This window comes from Chiloscyllium punctatum, chromosome 24 (genome assembly GCF_047496795.1).
Source record: "Chiloscyllium punctatum isolate Juve2018m chromosome 24, sChiPun1.3, whole genome shotgun sequence".
In the NCBI taxonomy this organism is placed as follows: domain Eukaryota; kingdom Metazoa; phylum Chordata; class Chondrichthyes; order Orectolobiformes; family Hemiscylliidae; genus Chiloscyllium; species Chiloscyllium punctatum.
In genome coordinates, this window is record NC_092762.1 from 45,252,629 (window position 1) to 45,275,045 (window position 22,417).

At 42.6% G+C, this 22,417-nt stretch overlaps 2 protein-coding genes across 2 annotated transcripts in view; both read left to right on the top strand.

The window, feature by feature from the left end:
• LOC140494521 (procathepsin L-like) overlaps positions 1-12,020 on the top strand; it is a 36,571-nt gene extending 24,551 nt beyond the window's left edge. The window contains exons 6-8 of the mRNA XM_072593785.1: positions 124-289; positions 9,164-9,269; positions 10,164-12,020. Coding sequence (XP_072449886.1) covers positions 124-289; positions 9,164-9,269; positions 10,164-10,263 — 372 coding nt within the window. The 3' untranslated portion in view covers positions 10,264-12,020. The remainder of the gene's footprint in view (positions 1-123; positions 290-9,163; positions 9,270-10,163) is intronic.
• A 5,017-nt stretch (positions 12,021-17,037) lies between these two features.
• The window catches only part of LOC140494522 (procathepsin L-like), a 42,006-nt gene continuing 36,626 nt past the window's right edge, over positions 17,038-22,417 (top strand). Inside the window, 1 exon segment of the mRNA XM_072593786.1 lies at positions 17,038-17,057. The gene's annotated coding sequence lies outside the window, so the exon portion shown is untranslated.

The window sequence follows — 22,417 nt, forward strand, 5'->3', positions numbered from 1 at the left end:
GGAGATGGTGGAAGCAGACATGTTAGAATCATGACTGATAGTTTGGGATTAGGTTTACAATGAGGATTTGGCTTTTGTATATGGTTAAATGTTGTTCCTATCATTTTTTTTTCTCTGCTACAGGAAGGCACCTGTAAATATAATCCCAATTACAGTCCAACTACTTGCCATGGCTTCAGGTTTGTAGCCAGAGGTAATGAAATCGCGCTAGCTGAAGCAGTGGCCACTGTTGGACCAATATCAGTCGCTATTGATGCAAAACAACTATCATTTCAGTTTTACAGATCAGGTAAAAAATGTAACTTGGTCTTTGATACTTCATGTTTGTCTAGTTCATACATCATGACAATGGGTAGGTGCCTGGCAGCATACAGGCTGCTTAGTTCAAAAATCTAGGCCACATCCTGAAGCTTGAGTGATTTCTAATAGTCATGTAAACTCTGGTCTGTTAGACTATCAAAAAATTGCACCCACCTCTAATCCATGAAGAGTTTTACTCATTTAACAGGAAGAGTAATAGGTTATTCAGTCTTGCCTCTGTCATTGTATTAGATAGTGGCTGATCTATACCTGGACTCAATTTACCTACCATTATAATATGTCCCCTGATATCCACACTGAACAAAACTCAAACTTGAAAATTTCTACTGAGCCAGCATTCACACTCAAGTTTTGTAGAAAATATCAGATTTTCACAGCCCTTTGAAGTTTCCTGCTGATTTTACTCCTAAATGGTGGGATGGTGGCTCAGTGATTAGCACTGCTGCCTCACAACACCAGGGACCTGGGTTCGATTCCTGTCTCGGGTGACTGTCTGTGTGGAGTTTGCACTTTCACCCCATGTCTGCGTGGGTTTCCTCCGGGTGCTCCAGCTTCCTCCCACTGTCCAAAGATAGGCAGGTAGGTGAATTGGCTCTCAGAAATGCAGGATTACAGGGGTAGGTTGGGATGCTCTTCAGAGGGTTGGCATGGACTCGATGAGCCAAATGGCTTGCTTCTTCACTGTAGGAGTTCTTTCATATGATTCTATGACAATGTTATAAAATGTTTAAAAATGGGTAGCACAGTGGCTCAGTGGTTAGCACTGCTGCCTCACAGTGCCAGGGACCCAGGTTCAATTCCTTCCTCGCGTAACTGTGTGGGGTTTGCACATTCTCCCGTGTCTGCTAGGGTTTCCTCCGGGTGCTCTGGTTTCCTCCCACAATCCAAAGATGTGCAGGTTAGGTAAATTGGCCGTGCTAAATTGCCCTTAATGCTAGGTGAATTAGTAAGGGGTAAATACAGGGTAGGGGAATGGGTCTGGGTGGGTTGCTCTTCGGAGGGTCAGTGTGGACTTGTTGGACTGAAGGGTCTGTTTCCATACTGTAGGGAATCTAATTAAAAAATGGACTCGTATTATAACTCCTTAGGATGGATTGTCTGAGAAAAATATTTCTTTGCATCTTCCTTAACAAATTCCTTTATCACTTTAATAATGCAAGCCCACAAACCTGCACTATTTCCTAATCCTTATTTAGAGCCACTATTTATTGCCCATACATGATTTCTATCCATCTTTTCACCTTCCGTTTATGTATATATTAATTATGCCTTAATGTTGTTAACCTGCCTGTTTCTACCACTTCCACAGGCAGTGCGTTCCAGGGCACCGACCACCCTCTGGGTGAAACGTTTTCCCTGCACTTCTCCCCCATACTCCACCCTCACCCCTGCGCCTCACCTTGAGCATGTGCCCTCTTATAGCTGACCTTTCCACTCTGGGGGAAAAGCCTACTTTGGTTAGATCACCTTCAACCTTCTAAACCCAAAGGAATAAAAGCCGTGCTTATGCAGCCAGTCCTTATGAACATAGCAATGGAAGACCTGTTACTTTTCTGTCAATTTGTTCTGTATTGCCTTCAACTCTATTGAATCGTTTCTAATTTTGGTGCCCGACATTGAGTATAGTTCTCCAGATAAAGTCTGCCTGAAGCTCAGTATATACATTTGCCCTCTTAAAATAAATACCAACATTGCATTCACCGTTTTGACTAATTCCTGCATGACTCCACTTCCTTTTAGTGAGAAATGCACATTGACATCCCTTTGCTCCACCACAGCTTTAACTATTAAAAATATTTTATGATTTGCCCTCCTCAGGTTTGAAGTATGTAATTTTACTTTTCCGACAGGAAACTCCACTTGCTATAGTTTCTCATTTAGTTTGACTACTTTTGTAACTTCTTGTTCCCATCCGCAAAACTTACTGAGCCTAACTTCATGTCACTTGCAAACATGTATATACAATCCAATATTCTTCATGTATGTTATTAAGATTGATGGTGAATACATGAGGGGAGAAAGTGAGGACTGCAGATGCTGGAGTTCAGAGCTGAAAATGTGTTGCTGGAAAAGCGCAGCAGGTCAGGCAGCATCCAAGGAACAGGAGAATCAACGTTTCGGGCATCAGCCCTTCTTCAGGAGGGCTCATTCCTGAAGAAGGGCTCATGCCCGAAACGTCGATTCTCCTGCTCCTTGGGTGAATACATGAGGGCCTGGATCAGATCTCTGGGCAGCACCATTGCCTTTTTCTATTAACCAAAACTCATTCTTCTTAACCCTATTTTCTGTGTTGTAATCAATTATAAGTCATATCACTACTCCACCTTTAATTCCATTTTTTTTCATTTTTGCTATAAATTTTGGAACATTTGTGAGAATGGTTTCAATGATGAAGAATTTTAGATGGAAAGACAGATTGGAGAAATTGAGGCATCTGAGAGGTAACTTGTTTGAAGTATTCAAAATCGTGAGAGTTGTGGACAGGAGTAAGGAGGGAGAAATTTTCCCCATTTTGTATGAAAGGCTGGAGAGTGAGAGTGGAACGATTTCAGGTAGTTAGTGGAAGAAGCAAAAGTGATATGAGGGAAAGCTTTTTCACATAGCAAGTGGTTTGAATACTCTCCCTGGGAGTGTGGTGAAGCTGGGTTCAATGGAGATGCCTGAAAGGGAATTTGATGGTTATGCAAAAAAAAAACAGGTGCAAGGTTACAAGGAGAAGGCTGGAGAATGGCTCTAATTTAGAAGGTTGACACTGTGGCCTCTTTCTGTACTGTATCAATTCTGTGATTCAGTGAAACCTTACCAAATGCGTCCTGAAAGCCCACATAGATAATATCTCAATGTCCAGTGACCGCCCACTGCACATTTTCAAAAGTGCTAATTATTTTTTGAATGTTTATATATTTTTTGACCCATAAAATCACTTATAGACAGTCACTGGAGGTTAAAGGTTACTGCTAATAGAGTCATCGAGTCATTGTCACAGCTCGGAAATGCACCCTTCGGTCCAACCAGTCCATACCTAACAAAATCCTCAACAAAAACTAGCCCCACCTGCCTGCTCCTGGTCCATATCCCTTCAAACGGTTTCTATTCATGAACTTATCCAAATGTCTTTTAAATGTTGTAATTATACCCACATCCACCACTTCCGCAGGAGGTTCAGACTCATGGTACACAGGAACAAATTTATTACTTTATCTGGTGTGATAAACCACGTAAACGCAGTGGCGCCAAGAGTAGGTCAGAGGCTAGGATTACTGTGACGAGTAACTTACCTTCTGACTCCCCAAAGCCTGTCCACCATTTACAAGGCACAAGTCAGGAGTGTGATGGAATACGCCCCACTTGCCCTGGATGGGTGCAGCCCCAACAACATTCCAGAAGCTTGACACCATCCAGGACAGAGCAGCTCCTGCTTGATTGTCACCACATCCACAAGCATACACTCCCGCCACCGCTGATGTTCAGTAGCAGCAGTGCGTACTATCTACAAGATGCACTGTAGGAATTCACCAAAGATCCTCAGACAGCACCTTCCAAACCCACGACCACTTCCATCTAGGACAAGGGTAGCAGATATGTGGGAACTCCACCACCTGCATGTTCCCCTCCAAGTCACCCACAATCCTGACTTGGAAATATATCGCCGTTCGTTCTGTCACTGGGTCAAATCCTGGAATTCCCTCCCTAAGGGTATTGTGGGTCACCCCACAGCAGATGGACTGCAGTGGTTCAAGAAGGCAGCTCACCACCACCTCCTCAAGGGCAACTCGGGGCAGGCAATAAATGCTGGCCCAGCCTGGTGGTGCCCACACCTCACAAGATGAATAAGTAAAAAAAAGTAAGGAAAATGCTTTTTCTTACTCGAATCAATGGAAAAGAACCTTTTTACACTGTCATACACACTTCCAGTCAAATTCTTTCAGTAAAGATATGTACACTTTCCATCTCAATATCTTAATGGACTAAAACTTGCATTTATATAGCACTTTTTATGGCTGCTGAATGTCTCAAAATACTTTACAATGATGTACTTTTGCAATGTTCGTTGTAATACTGGAAACACTGCAGCCAATTTGCATGCAGCAAACTCAAGTATGTTTTTGCGATGTGGATTGAGGGACAACTGTTAGACAGGCCACCAGGGATAACTGTCCTGCTATCTTTTGAAATAGAGCTCAGGGATGTTTTACGCTCATTTGAAAGGCAGGTCTTGGTTTAGTACCTTATCGAAAGCAGCATCTCTGACAGTGTTGGACTCCCTCAATAATGCATTATGAGCTTGGATTTTGTGCTTGAGCCCAGATGCCTACCTCATAGAGGTCTGAATGCCACCAGTTGTGCCACAGTTAACAATTAAATAAGCATGTTGGTCTTTTGTTTCTTTCTGTGCTTATTCTTGTCCCAACTTTTCTGGCCCGTTCTTTTATATCTTTCGTTCAAATATCTACTCTGTGGTAGGGGTCTAATCAAAGCCATCAGCAATGCTCCAGTTTGTATGGGGGCATGATTCTTGCTTTCAGAGAGGTCTCACTGATTTTTAATCTGAGAGGGCCTGACTTCATATCCTGTACAAGCTCCAAGTTAGCAAAATTGAAGCTACTAGATTCAAAGTGTTGCTTGTACACAAGAGTAGGAGAGAGCTGTTGTTTCCCAGTCTGGAGGGGTGTGTACAGTAGGGTCCCCACTGTGATTTTGCAGGTTCTGCCCTTTTTGATATATACTAATGGTATAGACATAGCTATACAGAATATAATTTTGATATTCTCAGCTAAAATATAAACTCAGAAATGTAGTGAACAGTGTGGAGATTAGTTGTAGACTTCAAGAGGACCTAGATAGTTTGGTGAACTGGAAAGACTCATGGCAAATTAAATTTAACGCAGAGAAATACAAAATTATTCATTTTGACCGGAAGAGGATAAACAACATAAACTAAATGGCACAATTTTAAAGGAACAGAGAGAACTGGGAATGTATGTATAGATGTCTGAAGGCGGCAGGGTAAGGGGAGAACAAGACACGCACTTGGTGTTATATTCCACCCAAATTTGTTCGGCTCCGACTGGTGTATGATGCCTGGTTCTGGGCTGACATCTTGAGAAAGGAGGTAGAGGGAAGTTGAAAGGATGTGATGAGGACGGAAGACTTAAGTTACATACGAAGATGAAAGAAGCTGATGTTCTTCTTTGGAATCTAGAAGACTAAGTATAGTTTTAACAGAAACGTGAATTAGTCATGAATGTTTTGATCATATACAGAAGGTGAAACAATTCCCAATGGGTCTAGAATATTTAAATTGATTGTCAAAAAAAACAGGGAAAAATATTCCTTATACAATTATTCATGTTGGAATGCACTGCCTGAGAGGATGATGGGAACAGATTGACTGCATTTGAAATGAGATATATCACCTGAAGTGAGAAAATTGATTGGCTTATGAGGAAGGAAAGGACACTGGGACTAATTGTTAGGTACCTTGATACCTGAGTATTTCCAAGCCATAAGTAACTTCAAAGGTCACACTTATTAAACCTACACTAAGGAATGTCACGGGAATGATGAAAGAATGTGTATGACTACCCTCACACCCTTGGCTACGTTTATGTGATCCCAGAGGCAATGAGGATCCATTGGGAAATCTGGTAGCTGGAATGAATGGCCAGGACATGATGTGCTCTGCTTTTGCCCTTTGGCGTGCACACCACCAGAGGTTATTTACCATGGTTTCAGGGCAAGATGAGGAGGTAGTCCCCCAGAGCTACCTCAGCCAAAATGGGATTTTGTTTCTTTGCTCTTGGGATATGGGCATCGCTGGCCAAGCCAGCATTTATTGTCAGTTTTTAATTAGTACATAGAACATTACAGTGTAGTACAGGCCCTTCAGCCCTTGATGTTGCGCCGACCTGTGGAACCAATCTGAAGCCCATTGATCCTACACTATTCCATTTTCATCCATATGTCTATCCATTGACCATTTAAATGCCCTTAAGGTTGGCGAGTCTACTACTGTTGCAGGCAGTGCGTTCCATGCCCTTACTTCTCTCTGAGGAAATAAACTACCTCTGACATCTGTCCTATATCTATCACCTCAATTTAAAGCTATGTTCTCTCATGCTAACCATCACCATCCAAGAAAAAAAGGTCTCACTGTCCACCCTATCTAACCCTCTGATTATCTTATATGTCTCAATTAAGTCACCTCTCAACCTTCTTCTTTTCAACGAAAACAGCCTCAAGTCCCTCAGCCTTGTCACATGAGACCTTCCCTCCGTGCTAGGCAACATCCTAGTAAATCTCCTCTGAACCCTTCCCAAAGCTTCCACATCCTTCCTTTAATGTGGTGACCAGAACTGTATGCAATACTCCAAATGCGGTTGCACCAGAGTTTTGTACAGCTACAGCATGACTTTGTGGCTCTGAAACTCAATTCCTCTACCAATAAAAGTTAACACACCATATGCCTTCTTAATAGCCCTATCAACCTGGACGGCAACTTTCAGGGATCTATGTACATGAATACCGAAATCTCTCTGCTCATCTAGACTATCAAGAATCCTACTGTTACCCCAATACTCCGTATTCCTGTTGTTCCTTCCAAAGTGAATCACCTCACACCTTTCCATACTAAACTCCATTTGCCACCTCTTAGCCCAGCTCAGCAGCTAATCTGTGGCCCTCTGTAACCTCCAACATCTTTCAGCACTATCCACAATTCCATGGGCCTTAGTGTCATCTGCAAATTTACTAACCATCCTTCTATGCCCTCATCCTTCTACTGTGAAGCACCTTATCAAACACCTCATTGAAATCCATATACACCACATCAACTGCTTTACCCTCAACCACCTGTTTGGTCACCATCTCAAAGAACTCAATAAAGTTTGTGAGGCACGACCTACCCTTCACAAAACCATGTTGACTATCCCTAACCAACTTATTCCTCTCTAGATGATTATAAATCCTATCTGTTATAACCTATTCCAACACTTTACCCACAACTGATGTAAGGCTCACAGATCTATAATTACCAGGGTTGTCTCTACTCCCCTTCTAGAACAAGGGGACAACATTTGCTATCCTCCAATCTTTTGGCACTATTCCTGTCGACAATTACAACATAAATATCAAAGCCAAAGGCTCCGCAATCTCCTCGCTGGCTTTCCAGAGAATCCTATGATAAATCCCATCTGGCCCAGGGGACTTATCTATTTTCACACTTTCCAGAATTGCTAACACCTCCTCCTTGCCAACCTCAATCTCATCTATTCTAGTAGCCTGTATCTCAGTATTCTCTTCAACAATATTGTCTTTTTCCAGTGTGAATATCGACAAAAAAAATTCAGTTAGCACTTCTCCTATCTCCTCAGACTCTGCACACAACTTCCCACTACTACCCTTGGTTGGCCCTAATCTTACTCTAGTCATTCTTTTATTCCTGATATACCTATATTACGCTTTAGGGTTGTCCTTGATTCTACTTGCCAATGACATCTCATGCCTCCTCCTGGCTATTCTTAGCTCTCTCTTTAAGTCTTTCCTAGCCAACTTCTAACTCCGAAGCACCCTAACTGAGCCTTCTTTTTCCTCTTGACAGAAGATTCAACTTTTTTAGTAAAACACAGCTCCCTTGTTCAACCACTTCCTGCCTGCCTGACAGGTACATAGTTATCTAGGACACACAGTAGCTGTTCCTTGAATAAGCTCCACATTTCATTTGTGCCCATCCCCTGCAGTTTTCTTCCACATCCTATGCATGCTAAATCTTGCCTAATTGCATCATAATTGCCTTTTCTCCAGCAATAACTCTTGCCCTGTATTATATACCTATGCCTTTCCATTACTAAAGTAAACATAACTGAATTGTGGTCACTATCACCAAAGTGCCCACCTCCTTCCAAATCTAACACCTGGCCAGGTTCACTACCCAGTACCAAATCAAATGTGGCCTCGCCCCTTGTTGGCTTGTCTAAATAAACCATCCTGCACACATTGGACAAAACCTGACCCATCTAAAGTACTCGAATTATAATATTTCCAGTCAAAATGTGGAAAGTTAAATTCTCCCATAACAACTACCCTATTACTCTCGCTCCTATCTTTGCTATCCTTTCCTCTATTTGGAACTATTTGGAGGCCCACAGAAAACTCCCAACAGGGTGACCTCTCCTTTCCTGTTTCTAACCTCAGCCCATACTACCTCAGTAGATGAGTCCTCAAACATCCTTTCTGCCACCGTATTACTGTCCTTGACCAACAATGCCACACCTCCCCCTCTTTTACCATCTTCTCTGTTCTTACTGAAACATCTAAATCCCAGAACCTGCAACAACTATTCCTGTCCATGCTGTACCCATGTCTAGTTACCCTGGAGAAGGTAGTGGTGAGCTGCCTGTTGCAGCCCTTGGGTGAAGGTAGCCTCACATTTCTGTTAGGGAAGGAGTCACAGGACTGAAGAGAATGACCAAGATAGTTCTGAGTCAGGATGGTGTGTACTATTGACAGCATCACACTTCTTCAGCTGAGCTAACTGTCCCCAGGCATTCTTTCAAAAGGTTGGTCCAAGCATAATGGGATGATTGATCTTTTATGCTGTTTAATCTTACGTGGGATATATGAGAATGATCAAAGAGAGATTCTAAACAAAATTGTTGAACTTAAGAATTTTTTTTAAAGAATGGCCTAGTACTGTTATAGGGGCATTTGGTTCCTTAAACAGATTAATTTGATCCATGTATTATCTTACAACTCGATATAAATTGAGAACTGTGTCTATAAATATTTGCTGAAGTTATAGTCGCTAATGCTTACGCTGTGATATAAATGTTTATCATTATAGGTGTTTACTACGAACCAAACTGCAAAAACATTGATATCAATCATGGAGTGCTGATAGTGGGATATGGAACTGAAAATGGTCATAACTACTGGATCGTTAAAAACAGGTACAGCTGAATCTAGCATCTAAGATACCTATCCACACAATCAACCAGATGTAGGCACTTATGCAACAATAGATAGAAATGAACACATGAGATTTCGACTTCTATGTTAATATTCTATGCTAGTAAGAATGTTTTAATAGGTAATATTTCTACCTATCATGTAAAAGTACAAAGTCAAATTGTTATTGGGATAAAATTAAGGCCTTTTTAGAAAATGATGGGGGTAATTTTCTGCATTAGTTGTTGGAATACAGGCAGTATTGAATACCTATTCTACTTTCAGGCTGACTTTCATTGTTTTGGTGCAAGTTTATAACAGACTGATTCTCTACCATCATCATTCCATCCCTGCTGTCATTGGAAAGACCCCTTTATATACTTTCTGTTTCGTACTGCACTCATTCCCGGTGACCTGCAGTGAGGCTCCTGCTAAAACTGCTCTATGGCTGTTATCACCCTCCCATATGGGCATTGCCTAATTCTACATCCTTTGTTCTTCAATAGGGATACTTTCCACTTGTCTCATAGCCAACTGGGATTAGGAGGTATAATGTCCAATCTAAAGTGCAACATGTTGGAGCTCTGCAACATAAAGCAGAGATGAAGTCTGTGAGGCTGTGATTAGCCAAAACACACACAGCTCAGTAGCCTTGTAGAGTCTCAGTTGTTCTAAGCGTTTTTCCCTCCTCTGTTAGTCAATTAGCCTGTGATAACATTATGGGGAAGGGCAGGATGTGATTGTAGTGAAGGCTAACCTCTCGGACTGGCCAGGAATTGATCCACACTCACCTGCTCAGCTTCACCTCCACAAATTACAATCCAGTTCAGCATATTTGTGACAAACCAATGTAATTGGCTTGAATTTTAATTCATCTTTAATGTTTCTGCCCACAGTTTTGGACTATGGTGGGGTGACAAAGGCTACATCAAGATGTCCAAGGACAGAGGCAACAACTGTGGAATTGCTAACTACGCAGTGTACCCTCTTGTTTAAGCTGAAGAGAGTAGTTTCACTATAAAGCAAAACTTCCTGCACTTTTTACAATGTTAAACATTTTTACTTGCTACAGTATGGTTATTCACTTATTACAGGCCTTGGATTATGAGGAAATTCTGGCTTCTTCCCTGAAAAGATCTCTCCAGTTTATGTGATGTTATTCTGACAAAGTTAATGATTTCAATTGTGGACTCACTCAGAATGAACCTGTTGTTAAATTTAATATGAAATAAGCCCCCTCCAGGGAGTGAAGTTACCATTAAATGTACATTTCTTTGAAGAAGGCTGCAGTGAATAGACCACATTAAATTTAAGCAGTGGAAATGCCAAGCCACTATTTTCAGTATTCCTGACCATTAACCTTTCCTTTCAATTTTGTGAAGTCATTCCATACTGGAATCGAGAGTCTCTCACAATGACTTTGATAATGAATTGGGGATCTGTATATAAATAGAACCAAATTACATGTTGTCAAATGCATTCTACACTAAGAGCTTGGCTGGGTGTGTGAGCTACTGCATTTAATTTGATAATAAACAGCATATGTGGGATTCCCTGAAATCCCTGACTAATGTAACTTTTTTCTAAACAGACTCCACCCTGTTCAATGGAAAATGTTTTGAGGCGACTGGCAGTAACTTAGCAGAACTCTCCCCCCCAAAATAAATGTTTAAAAATGAACTCTCCTGTCGTTGGATAATCTTGTGTGGCACTGAAACATACACATAAGTGTCACAGTTGACTTCCTGGTTGGGTTAATTATATTGGGTGAGGGCAGTGACAAGGGATTTCCATTGTTCTGACCATTTCCTGACCAGGAAGCAATTATTCAGCGATGACTCATGCTCCTGAGCTGTCTATAGATTCTCTGGAAATGTACCAAAGTTTTAAAATCAGTTGGGACAGCATTTGTTGTTTTCACTGGCATTGGCCCCACTCACCACTTGAGCATATACTCGAAGAGTAGCCTCTTGGGTGAGACATTGGAAGGAGCCTCGGGGGTCAGACTGTGAGTTGGGAGTTCAGCAGTAACTAACCTCTCGGTTAATTTTCATGCAGAACTTGCTTGATCTTGGTTTTTGAGGCATAACACGTCTCACTTGCGTGTGCCATGGAGCCACCAGTGGGCTTTTCAAACTAATGATATCTTGGTCAGCAAGTTATAGGAGGACATTAGTATGATGTAGGAGGGAGATTCAGACTGCCTACAAGATCAAGTGAAAGAGATAGAAAGCAAATTGAATGCTGTCTACTCGTTTCTACATTTTTACATGAAAGGGTTAATCATCGAACTGATCAAGCAAAATGAAATTGATGTGCAGCCTGTAGCAGTAGCAATTGTTATGGGGGTTTAATTATGCATCATGATCTCTGTGCCTGTTTTCCATTTCCCCCACTATTTAAAAAATGATTGTACATTTCTAATAACCACCATTGTGAAATAACAAGATGAAATTCACAGTATCTGGGGAAAAGAAAGAAAAGAATTAGAATGGTTTAGAAGTAATACTGAGCTCCCTAAACAGCCAGTCGCTTTCTTGTCTTTGCAAAGCGGTTTCAAGTCAACATGATCTAGATTGATATTTTACTCATCTTATGTCATTTTATATGGAAATGGTACCGTTTCTTACGAGTGTTCCCTGATCCATGTTTTGTAAAATGAAGACCTTCAAAAAAAACTAGTTGTTCTCAGCGTAAATGTTTAAAGTGTCTTTAATCAAGGTGATTTGATTAAAAAAAACCACATTTCTCCACTCGTCTCCTGAATGTGATGTGAATTTTGCTGGTTCATTGTGCACTGAAAGCTTTCTGGTGCTTTTTCTGTGACAATCCTCTGGCTTTAAGAGGTGTATTTTGTCCATTTTATTTTATGAAGAGACATCGAGACAGAGGTAGCAATTGGTCTACTCCAAGCCAGTAAGATAAACAGCTTGTGAGGCCTCGGGTTTTTTAAAAAGTTTGGAAAAATAGAAGCAGCCTGAATGGGTGGAGTCAGGCTCCCGCAGAAACAGTTTACAGTTTCGCTTTCAGTCGTTGCTGGGATTTTGAACCTGGATTTGGAAGCTCTTATTCCTCTTTCTATTACAGCTAAAAGCTAGAGTTCCCTCTGTTGTGTGTGAGACAATCTGTTTCACTGAATTTGCCTTTGCCAAGAGTGTGCTTGTGGGATGTTACTATATTGGAAGAATCGTTGTTCAGTAGTTAAATAATCTATCATGCCATTAAATTTTCCAATAGAGTTAAGTTATTCTAATTCTCCTTTCCTTTGTTTGTGTTTTAACGATAGTGTAAGAATAAAGTGCATTTAGCTTAAAGTCTGGTAGTATAACATTTGAATTATATCTGGAACACCACACCTTACACTTACCTTTAAATAAGAAAATGATAGGGCCTTGGCTATATCTTTGACATATTTGAAGTGGGTTTGGTCTGGTCCATAACACATTCTTTTGGCTTGTGACAGTGAATTGTATCAAGCTCTTCATTCTGTTCTCGTTCCACACCCTGGTGTTCCTGAAAGGTGCCACTGGACAGTGATCAGAAATTCAGAGCTTGGTTGGTTTTCACTCTCAGACCCACGGCAGCTCCATGGCACTGACCCAAGAATTGGCTCATTGAGAGGCTAATTGAACACAGGTCAAAGACCTTACGATAGGGTTAACTCTTGTCACTCACATCACCATCAGCTTCTTGATGTTCTCATCCACACAAACCTGCAGTTGGAATATTGGAATATTTTAGAAACATGAAGGATTTTTAAAATAAGGTTGCCTTAACTGGAGCTTGGTCAACAAGAGCACTTTAACTTCATGTGGTTCAGGCTCATCTGTGTGTGATACAGGATTCTTTTTTAGCTAACCGAATCTTAGTGCTTTACAAACCAGACTTACGTTTTCTTCAAGAATCCAACACAGATCAAAGGAGGAATGAAACATTAGAGCATAAGCTTTCATCTCCATTGCCTGGGTGCTAACTCGGTGGACTAGGTTGTCTGTATATCCACCACAGGAGTGGATTGTGTAAAGATTGGATATTCTGCTCTGTGGCTGCTTTGTCAAAGGTGGAGGAGGAGATATTGGTTTCAATCACCTTCTTGTGGCAGTGCTGACCTTCTCTCCAGACTACCAACACCGCACTGTGCCGAGTGGCAACTTCTGAGCAGGTTGTCAGGATCTGGTCTCGTGTTCTCCTCTGGTGAACACTCTCCACCTTCTGTCTATCAGGACCTCCAGGTCTCTCTGTCAGTGTTCGAGAGAGCTAGAATCCCTTTCTCAGCCATCTCTGGAACAATCTTATTTTTATTTTTACGAGCAGAATGGTTGCTCCCTACCTACTCTATCCAGTCTGCTCATAATTTTGAAAAACTCTACCAAATCCCCTGTCAGTCACCTTCTCTCCACGGCGATGTCAATCAGATCAGCCACAATCTTATTGAATGGCCCATCAAGTGTAAGGGGCTGAATGGCCTCAATTGACCACACTAAGTTGCAAAACAGGTGAAAAAGGAAATGCAAATCAGAGGCGATGGCTCAGTGGTTAACACTGCTGCCCCATGGCGCAAGGAACCCAGGTTCAATTCCAGATTCAGGTGACTGTCTGTGTGGAGTTTGCGCATTCTCCCCGTGTTTGTGTGGGTTTTCTCCAGGTGCTCTGATTTCCTCCCATAATCCGAAGATGTGTAGGTTAGGTGAATTGACTTTGCTAAATTGCCCATAGTGTTCAGGGATGTGTAGATTAGGTGCTTTGGTTAGCGGAAATGGAGAGTAATACGGGGAATGGGTCTGGGTGGGATAATCTTCGGTGGGTCAGTCTAGGCTTGTTGGGCCAAATGGCCTGTTTTCCCCAATGTAGGGATTCTGTGATAATAGGGTTTACTTCCAGAGAGAGAGAATTGTAAAGTAAAGATGTTGTATTAAAATAATATTCTGTGCCTGTGCACTTCCCTCCACTTCACCTGATGCTATGAAAGCTTGTGATTTCAACTAAATCTGTTGGACTATAACCTGGTGTTGTGTGACTTCTGACTTCTGAATTTTTTACGTTGCAAAAATATACTTTATTGATAAGACATCTTTATCTAGTACATTGATAGGTACTAAAGTAGGATTTGGAAGCTTTAGAGAGGGTGTAGAGGAGATTTACCAGGATGCTGCCTAGACAGAAGAACATGTCCTATGAAGGAAGGTTGAGGGAGCTAGGGCTTTTCTCATTTGAGTGAAGAAAGATGAGAGGTGACTTGATAGAGATGTACAATATGATGAGAGGTATAGACAGAGTGGATAGCCAGAGATATTTTCCCCAGGGCGGAAATGGCTATCACGAGGAGGCATAATTTTCAGGTGATTGGAGGAAGGTTTAGGGGAGATGTCAGAGGTAGGTTCCTTACACAGAGAGTAGTGGGTGTGTGGAATGCACTGCCAACGATAGAAGTAGAGTCAGATATATTAGGGACACTTAAACGACTCTTGGATAGACACATGGATGATAGTAAAATGAAGGGTATATAGGTTCATTTGACCTTAGGCTAGGATAAAAGGTGGGAACACCATTGAGGGCCGAAGGTGTGTACTGTGCTGTACTGCTCTACGTTCTATATAAAGTAGTTCTGTACAGTCTTTGTGTATCAAGAAAAACAACATTGGAATCTGACTTTCCCTGCAGTTGCAGAAACCAAAAGCATTTCCTACTCATGCAGGACACTATCTCCATACATTGGGGCAGCAGGAAGGTCTGATCCTGATTATATTTTGATTGAAAGAACTTAGACAGTGGTCTTTCCCCACTGTGCCTTGATGGCAGCTGCCCCAAGCTTCAGTGCATCCCTCAGCATGTAGTCCTGTACCTTGGAATGTGCCAGGCTGCAACATTCGGTCGAAACCAACTCCTTGCTCTGGAAGACCAAGAAGTTTCGGATAGAACAAAGAGTGTCTTTCACAGTTGATGGTGCTCCAGGCGCAGTCAATGTTTGTCTTGGTGTGCGTCCCAGGGAACAGATCGTAGAGCACAGAGTCCTGCATCAGGGAGCTGCTCAGGACGAACCTCGACAAAAACCACTGCATCTCTCTCCAGACTTTCCTTTACAAAGGCACATTCCAGCAGGAGATGTGTGATAGTCTCTACCTCCCCACAATATTTCAGGGGCAGCATGGGTTGACACATAGAGTCCGGATGTCCATAAAAGATATGACAGGCAGTGTCGTCCTCATCACCAGCTGAGTGATGTCTTGCTGCTTGTTGGAAGGTTCTGATGAGGTATTCTGCCAAATGACCTTGACAATCTGCTCAGGGGACAATCTGACCTGTTCATCAACACTCTCCTTTTCCTGATGGTCTTGCTGACACATCATGCTGACCACTTCCTGATGGACTGGTGATCGAAGGTGTTGCTCTTTGTAAATGTCTCTACAAAGGCCAGCTGGGATATGCAATGATCCACCTACTTGGAGTGTTCTGCAGCAGCGAGGCCAGGCCCATCCTTCCCAAAACTGGGAACAGGTAGAACCTCAGTGACACCTGGTGTTTGGGTATTGAGGATCAGTGCACAGCTTGTTGCAGCCACACACAAAGGTAGTTATCAGAATAAGGGCGATGTTGGGTATACCCAGGTCATAGAATTTTTTAATTTCAAAATTATACTTTATTCATAAGAAAACTTTTATCTACATACTCATTTACTAAAGTAGTTCGGTTCTGTATAATGTTTACACACTAAGGAAGAAACAAACATTGGAGTTTGACTTTCCTGACAGTTCCAACAAACCCAAAGGCATTTCTCCCAAAGGCAAGATACTATTTACATATAACTGAGAGTCCGGTAACTAAATGGATCCCCATTCTTTTGTGGTTGAAAGACCCTTAGTACTGGTGTAATGGTCCTTGAAGCAGTCAGCACAGATGTTTTGCAGCTTTATAATTCTCCTGGGAGCAGTGCAGTGAGTCCAGCTCCACATTAAAGTCAGATTTGTCTGCTCTGAGCCACACTTAGCCAGGCTCACAGTGCCCGACCAGTCACTGCCCACTTCAATTCCCTTTCCGACATGACCATCCTTAACCTCCTCCATTGCCACATGAACCAAACTACAAACTGGAGGAACAACACCTCATCTTCCACCTGATTGGGAGATGCCGGTGTTAGACCAGGGTGTGCAAAGTTAAAAATCACACAACACCAGGTTATAGTCCAACAGGTTTACTTGGAAGCACTAGCTTTCGGAGTGTCGCTCCTTCATCAGGTGGTAGTGGAGGGCTCAATCCTAACACACAGAATTTATAGCAAAAATTTACAGTGTGATGTAACTGAAATTATACATTGAAAAATTGATTGCTTGGCTTGCCGTGTTCTTCCAGCCTCCTGCTGGTCCACCAGGGAGGGGTGCAAACATGGCAATCATCCAGAGGTTCATCCACAGCCAACAGTGGGGCCACAGTTAGCGACATTCGCGTCGCTGATACAGGGGGAGGTTTATGCAACATGCAACTCTGACCTTCACACACACTATTTACCAGAATGCATATTCATGAGAGGGTTAATCACAGACTGACGTGAGAGTTTGGAATTTCCCCGTCACATGAGGTCGGGGAGAGGAAGTTGTTTTATTGTGTGCTTGCACAGCATTGGTCCAGTCTGGAGAATTGAAGTGGCCGCCTTGAGCGAGAGGAGACGCCGAGAGGAGAGGAGAGGAGAGGAGAGGAAAGGAAGTCGACCAAAAGGTAAGTGCTAGCTCTCTGCAGAACCAACAGCTGAGAGACAGGGACTGAGGATGGGGGAAGTTCAGTGATTTACTGCTCCGGTAACATCTCAATTAACCAAAGTTGGAACTTTGGAAAAGTCAACTTTCTCTGTATCCTGTTCTGCAGTTTTTAAGTGTAAATGTTTGGGAATCAATGGAGATTTCGTTTTAAGTCGATTTTTTTCCCCCTACAATGTCTTACCTTTGAGAATTTTGGGATTTGTGCATGTTTTTAAAATTCACTCCAGTTCCCAGTTAAAGTGACTATGAACATTGGGCTAAGAGCCTAAATCTTTGAGGGAGTGAACTCTTCGTTTTCCTAGTTTCCAGGAGACCTTGCAAACTGCTGTGCAGTCGATGGGGGTAATTAGATTCGTCACTGTTACGATGTAGTAAATGGGCACAGCAATCCAATGTAGTGAATCTGCCAGGCGACAGGACAAAAGCAGAAATTGCTGGAGAAAATCAGCGCGTCTTGCAGCATCTGTGGAGAAGGAAAAACAGTTAAGGTATCAAGACCCTCAGTCAGATTTGAAAGTAACTGGGAAACAACGGTATTTATGTCGGTGACTTAGTGGGTTTGGAATGGGGAGTAGGCGAAGGAGGGAGTTGTATACTGTATGTGGCGAAGGTGCCCAGGGAGAGCAGACTAAAGGCTGGCTGACAATAAGCCAGGGAAAAGGTGACTGCTGAGTAGATGATAATGGGAAATATGAGTAGTTAGAATGGGTTGGCAGTGCTGGGAGCAACTTGTACAGGACCAGAGCTATGGAGCTGGAGAAAACACTGGAGGAGGATGTACCCTCTGAAATGATTAAACTCCGTGTTGAGTCCTGAATCATTAGATTCTCTACAGTGTGGAAGCAGGCCATTCAGCCCATTGAGTCCACACTGGTTGTCCAAACAGCATCCTGTCCAGATCCAGCCCCTGCTGAAAATGTGTTGCTGGAAAAGCGCAGCAGGTCAGGCAGCATCCAAGGAACAGGAGAATCGACGTTTCAGGCATCAGCCCTTCTTCAGGAAGCTGAATGGCCTTCCTTTTTCTATGATTATAATGGCATGAATCAATGAAATCTGTTTGCTGGAAAGTCTGTTTAACACCTCCCCTAAAAGGTGGCAGCTCTGACAGTGCTGCACTCTCTCTGCTCACCGGTGAGTCATCCTTGATTTCTGTGACTCCGCTTCACATTGGGATCAGATATCCGTCTGAATTTGCTGATTTTTTTTTCCCTCTTGGGTACTGGTAGCCAAGATATAACTGGTGGGGTTCAGTATTCCGGCCCCAACTACTTACAATCCCATTAATGACGTGGATGCAGGGATAGAAATGACTAAAGCCAAATTTGTAGCTAACATTAAAATAGGTGGGAAAAACGCAATGAAGAAATAAGTATCTTACAAATGGATATGGATGAATAGGCCAAAATTTGGCAGACAAAGTTTAATGTAGATATTCATAATGTGAGGTTATTCATTTCAGTCAAGGGAGTAGAAAGACAACCCATCATCTAAATTGAGATAAACTTCAGAGTGATTGGGTGCAGAGGGATTTGGTTGTCCTAGTGCCTGACTCCTGGAAAACTGGTTACAGCAGGTGATAAGGAAGGCAAATGGAATTTTGGCTTTCATTACTGAAGGAGTCCAAAAGTAGAGAAATGTTGCTGTGACTATACAAGGCAGTCGTGAGTCTATAGCATTGTGTGTACAATTTTTTTTTTGGTTCCCTTACATGAGGATCATCGAAACCCTACAGTGTGGAAACAGGCCCTTCGGCCCAACAAGTCCACACCAACCCTCTGAAGAGTATCTCACTCGGACTCATTCCCTGAACCTATTACTCTACGTTTTACCCCTGACTTGCATGTCTCTGAACACTATGGGAAATTTAGCATGGCCAATTCACCTAACCTGCACATCTTTGGATTGTGGGAGGAAACCAGAGCACCCAGAGGAAACCCATGCAGACACAGGGAGAATGTACAAACTCCACACAGACGATTGCTGGAGGCTGGAATTGACCCACCCCCCCCTCCCTTTCTGATGCTGTGAGACATCAGTGTTAACCACTAAGCCACTGGATGTAATTGCATTGGCAGTTCAGATAAGGTTCACTTTAGATAGCTGCTCCTTTAACTTTTATGTTCTCCAAGTCATAAGTGGGGCAGTAGGCACCTGCCTGGGTCCCAGATCTGCCTGGCACTATATGGATAGATGGAAAATTCCTTGTTCCACTCATCCTCAGGCCCACACGTACAGTGCCTTCTCCAATACATTGATGATGGCTTTGGGGCTGCTCCCTGCTCTCTCCCAGAATTGGAAAAATTAATCCCTTTTACTTCCAATTTCCTTTTCTTTTGTCACCCTTACCTAGTCCATTCTCTGACTCTTCCCTTCCTTGATTTCACTGTTCATTTGAGAATAGGCTGTTCACCAAAATCCATTACAAACCCACTGACTCCCACAGTTACCTCAACTACACATCCTCACACCCTTTTTCCTGCAAGGATTCCATTCGCCCAGTTTCTCTGTCTCTGTTGTACCTACCGATCTGCCCCCAACAGTCTTTTTTTTACACAATGGAGGAACCTGCACATTGAGGTGGACAGGGTGTTCAGTCGTGTCCAATCCATCTCCCACCCTCCGCCTTCTATCCTCCCCTTCCTTTCCAGAACAATGATAGGGTTCCTCTGTCGTCACGTTCCACCCCAACAGGCTACACTTTCAAAGTGTCGTCCCACTCTTTTTTTTTTTCCCTCCTTAGTTGAAGCAGAGACACAGTATAGTTTTACCTCCTTCATCTTTATTCTAGGCTCTGGAAGGGGAGAGAGAGAGAGAGAGAATGATCACCCATGTGCATAGGGACATGAGTTCTCAGTCTTCTCTGGAACAGCATGTTTCTCAATGAGCTATATAGTCATTTTACAGGGAAGAGCATCCAGATGAGGCAACACCAACATATCAGTTGGGTGACCATTACAATTGGTGAGTGTCAATAGTAAAGATTAAGCCATCTGCTGTTACACAATGAATAACTGGCTTCACATAATAAATATTTCTCACCTTGTTAAACTGATCTCTCCTACTGAATGCTACCTCATCTTGTTAAATGGCTCTGAATAATGATTGCTTTTCCACCTTGTTAACCCATCGCCCTTGCCTCCAGCACCTCATTGTTAACTGTAAATTCTTATCTGATCTGAGTCATGCTCAGCTGAACCTCTTGTTTCACAAAACTCAGAACTTAACTCTTTCCCTGCCTGCTCATACCCTATACACATCCTCAAAAGGATGATCCCCCACCAATTCTGCCACCTTCAGCAGGATACCTTCATCAAACACATCCTTTCTTCCACTGTCAGAGTTCCGCAGGGACTACTTCCTCTGGGACACCCTGGTCTACTCCTCCATTACTTTTTAACACCTCCTCACTAGCTTTTCCCACCATGGCTCTTCCCCATTCAATCTCATACAACACCTCTCCCTACCACAGTCTTTTTGCGTCTTGTTTCCTTTGCTCTTTGTAGAGAGGATCCACTCTGTCTTTTCACACCTTAATTCACACCCATTTCAAACCTTGTCCTCTTTCGCCATCTTTGTCTTTTGCATTGGGTGTCTCCATCATTACCCAGACTGGAGAAATCACCGAATCAAGGCCAGGCAAGCCAAAACAGTTGTTAAGAAGGCTTATTGGATCCTTGGGCACATAAATTTGAGGTATAGAAACAGGGGAATGACGCCACACCTCTACAAAGTATTGGTCAGACAGCATTTGGAGAGTTGTGTTCAGATCTTGGCACCTTTTTTTTACAGAAGGGTGTTCAACCCTGGAGAGATTAGGTTTATTTTCCTTTGAGTAGAGGAGCTTAGGGAGTGACCTTATTGAGGCATTCAAAATTATAAACCATTTTGACAGGGAAATGAAGAATATTCTGTTTCCACTTGTTGGTATGTCAGTAAGTCAGGGTCACACCTTTTTAGGATTGTCACGAGTTAGGAGTGAGATAAGGAGAAACTTTGTGACTTTGTTAGGATTTGGAATGCACAGCCTGGGGGAGTGGGGGAGAACTTTCTTTAGGAAGTTGATAAAACAGCTGGATCACTTTTTCAAAGTGATAAGTTAGAGGGTTACAGAGATAGGGCTGGGACGAGCTGGGTAGCTATTTGGGGAGCTGGTTCAGGTGTAATAAACGGAATGATGTTACAGTATAGAAGGAGGCCAGTGTTAAAGAGGTATCAACATAGCTTGCCTATACCTTGTGCAGGGGGATAGGTTTCAGGGTGACTGTCAGTACATTGTAGAATCACTGGTAGTGTAATCTGACAATGGAGCACTCTTCCTCCATCTACCCATTACAGGTAGACTCTGTGTTATTAGCTGTCATCATAAGGGGGATCATCTTTCCCCATCCCCATTGATTAGTGGATTTTAAATGAGTTTCCATCAGTTACTGATGGAATCAACTTCCCTTTTCACCCCTGGATATTTCTCTGCAAATCTGTTTTTCTTTCCCACACCCACCTTGAATTTATTTGATTTGTTTCTTTGGGCATCGCTGTCGAGAGCAGCTGTCATTGTCCAGAGGGCAGCCCAGGGTTCTGCCATGTTGCTGTGGATCTGGAATCCAGAGTAGGCCAGACCAGGTGAAGATGGCGGATTTCCCACAACATGACAAAGGCCAACATTTACTCCCTGTCCTTCTGGACCTCTCTACATCAGAGAGGCAGTAATTAGACTTTCCCTGTGCTCAGCCATCTCGCTATTAGTATTGTAACATTTTATTTATCATTAGTGAAACATTCTAGGAACTTTTAATTCTGATATAATTTACATGGGGCTCATGTTGGATGTGGTTTCTTTCAGAACTGTGGTAGTTACGGAACCATTGAGATATTTCACCAAAAGCCAACTGTTTGCACATCATGCAATTACCATGTGATTAAACATCATGTGGATGGTATCACATGCACAATTGCCATGGGATCAAATGTCACATGATCAATCTTCTGGGGAGCTGAATCCAGAGTTAGCAATGTTACCTTCCAACCCGTCTGTTACTGACAGTTGGGGGAAGGGAGGGGAACTCAAACTTTTCAATGTTTGACCTTTGACTTTTTAAGTTGGCAACAAAAAGGTGGAAGTTTTTTTTATGCCTATGCTTTGGGAGGAAGTAATGCACCTGCTTTCTGGTAACTGCTATTCCACTTACCCTGTCACCCTTTCAGGACATGAGGCTCAGTGTTACCAGAAATCAGAAGTGTCCATTTCGGTGAATTTCATGCAGGATTTCTCTCTGCGAGGACTAGGAAGTATTCTCACATGAGCTTCCAAATCTCTCCTCATTACTGAAAGACCGCACCTTTATGGTACCCAGCTCATCCTATTCTCCCATTCACTGGTGCTGTGAGGATTCAGGGGTACA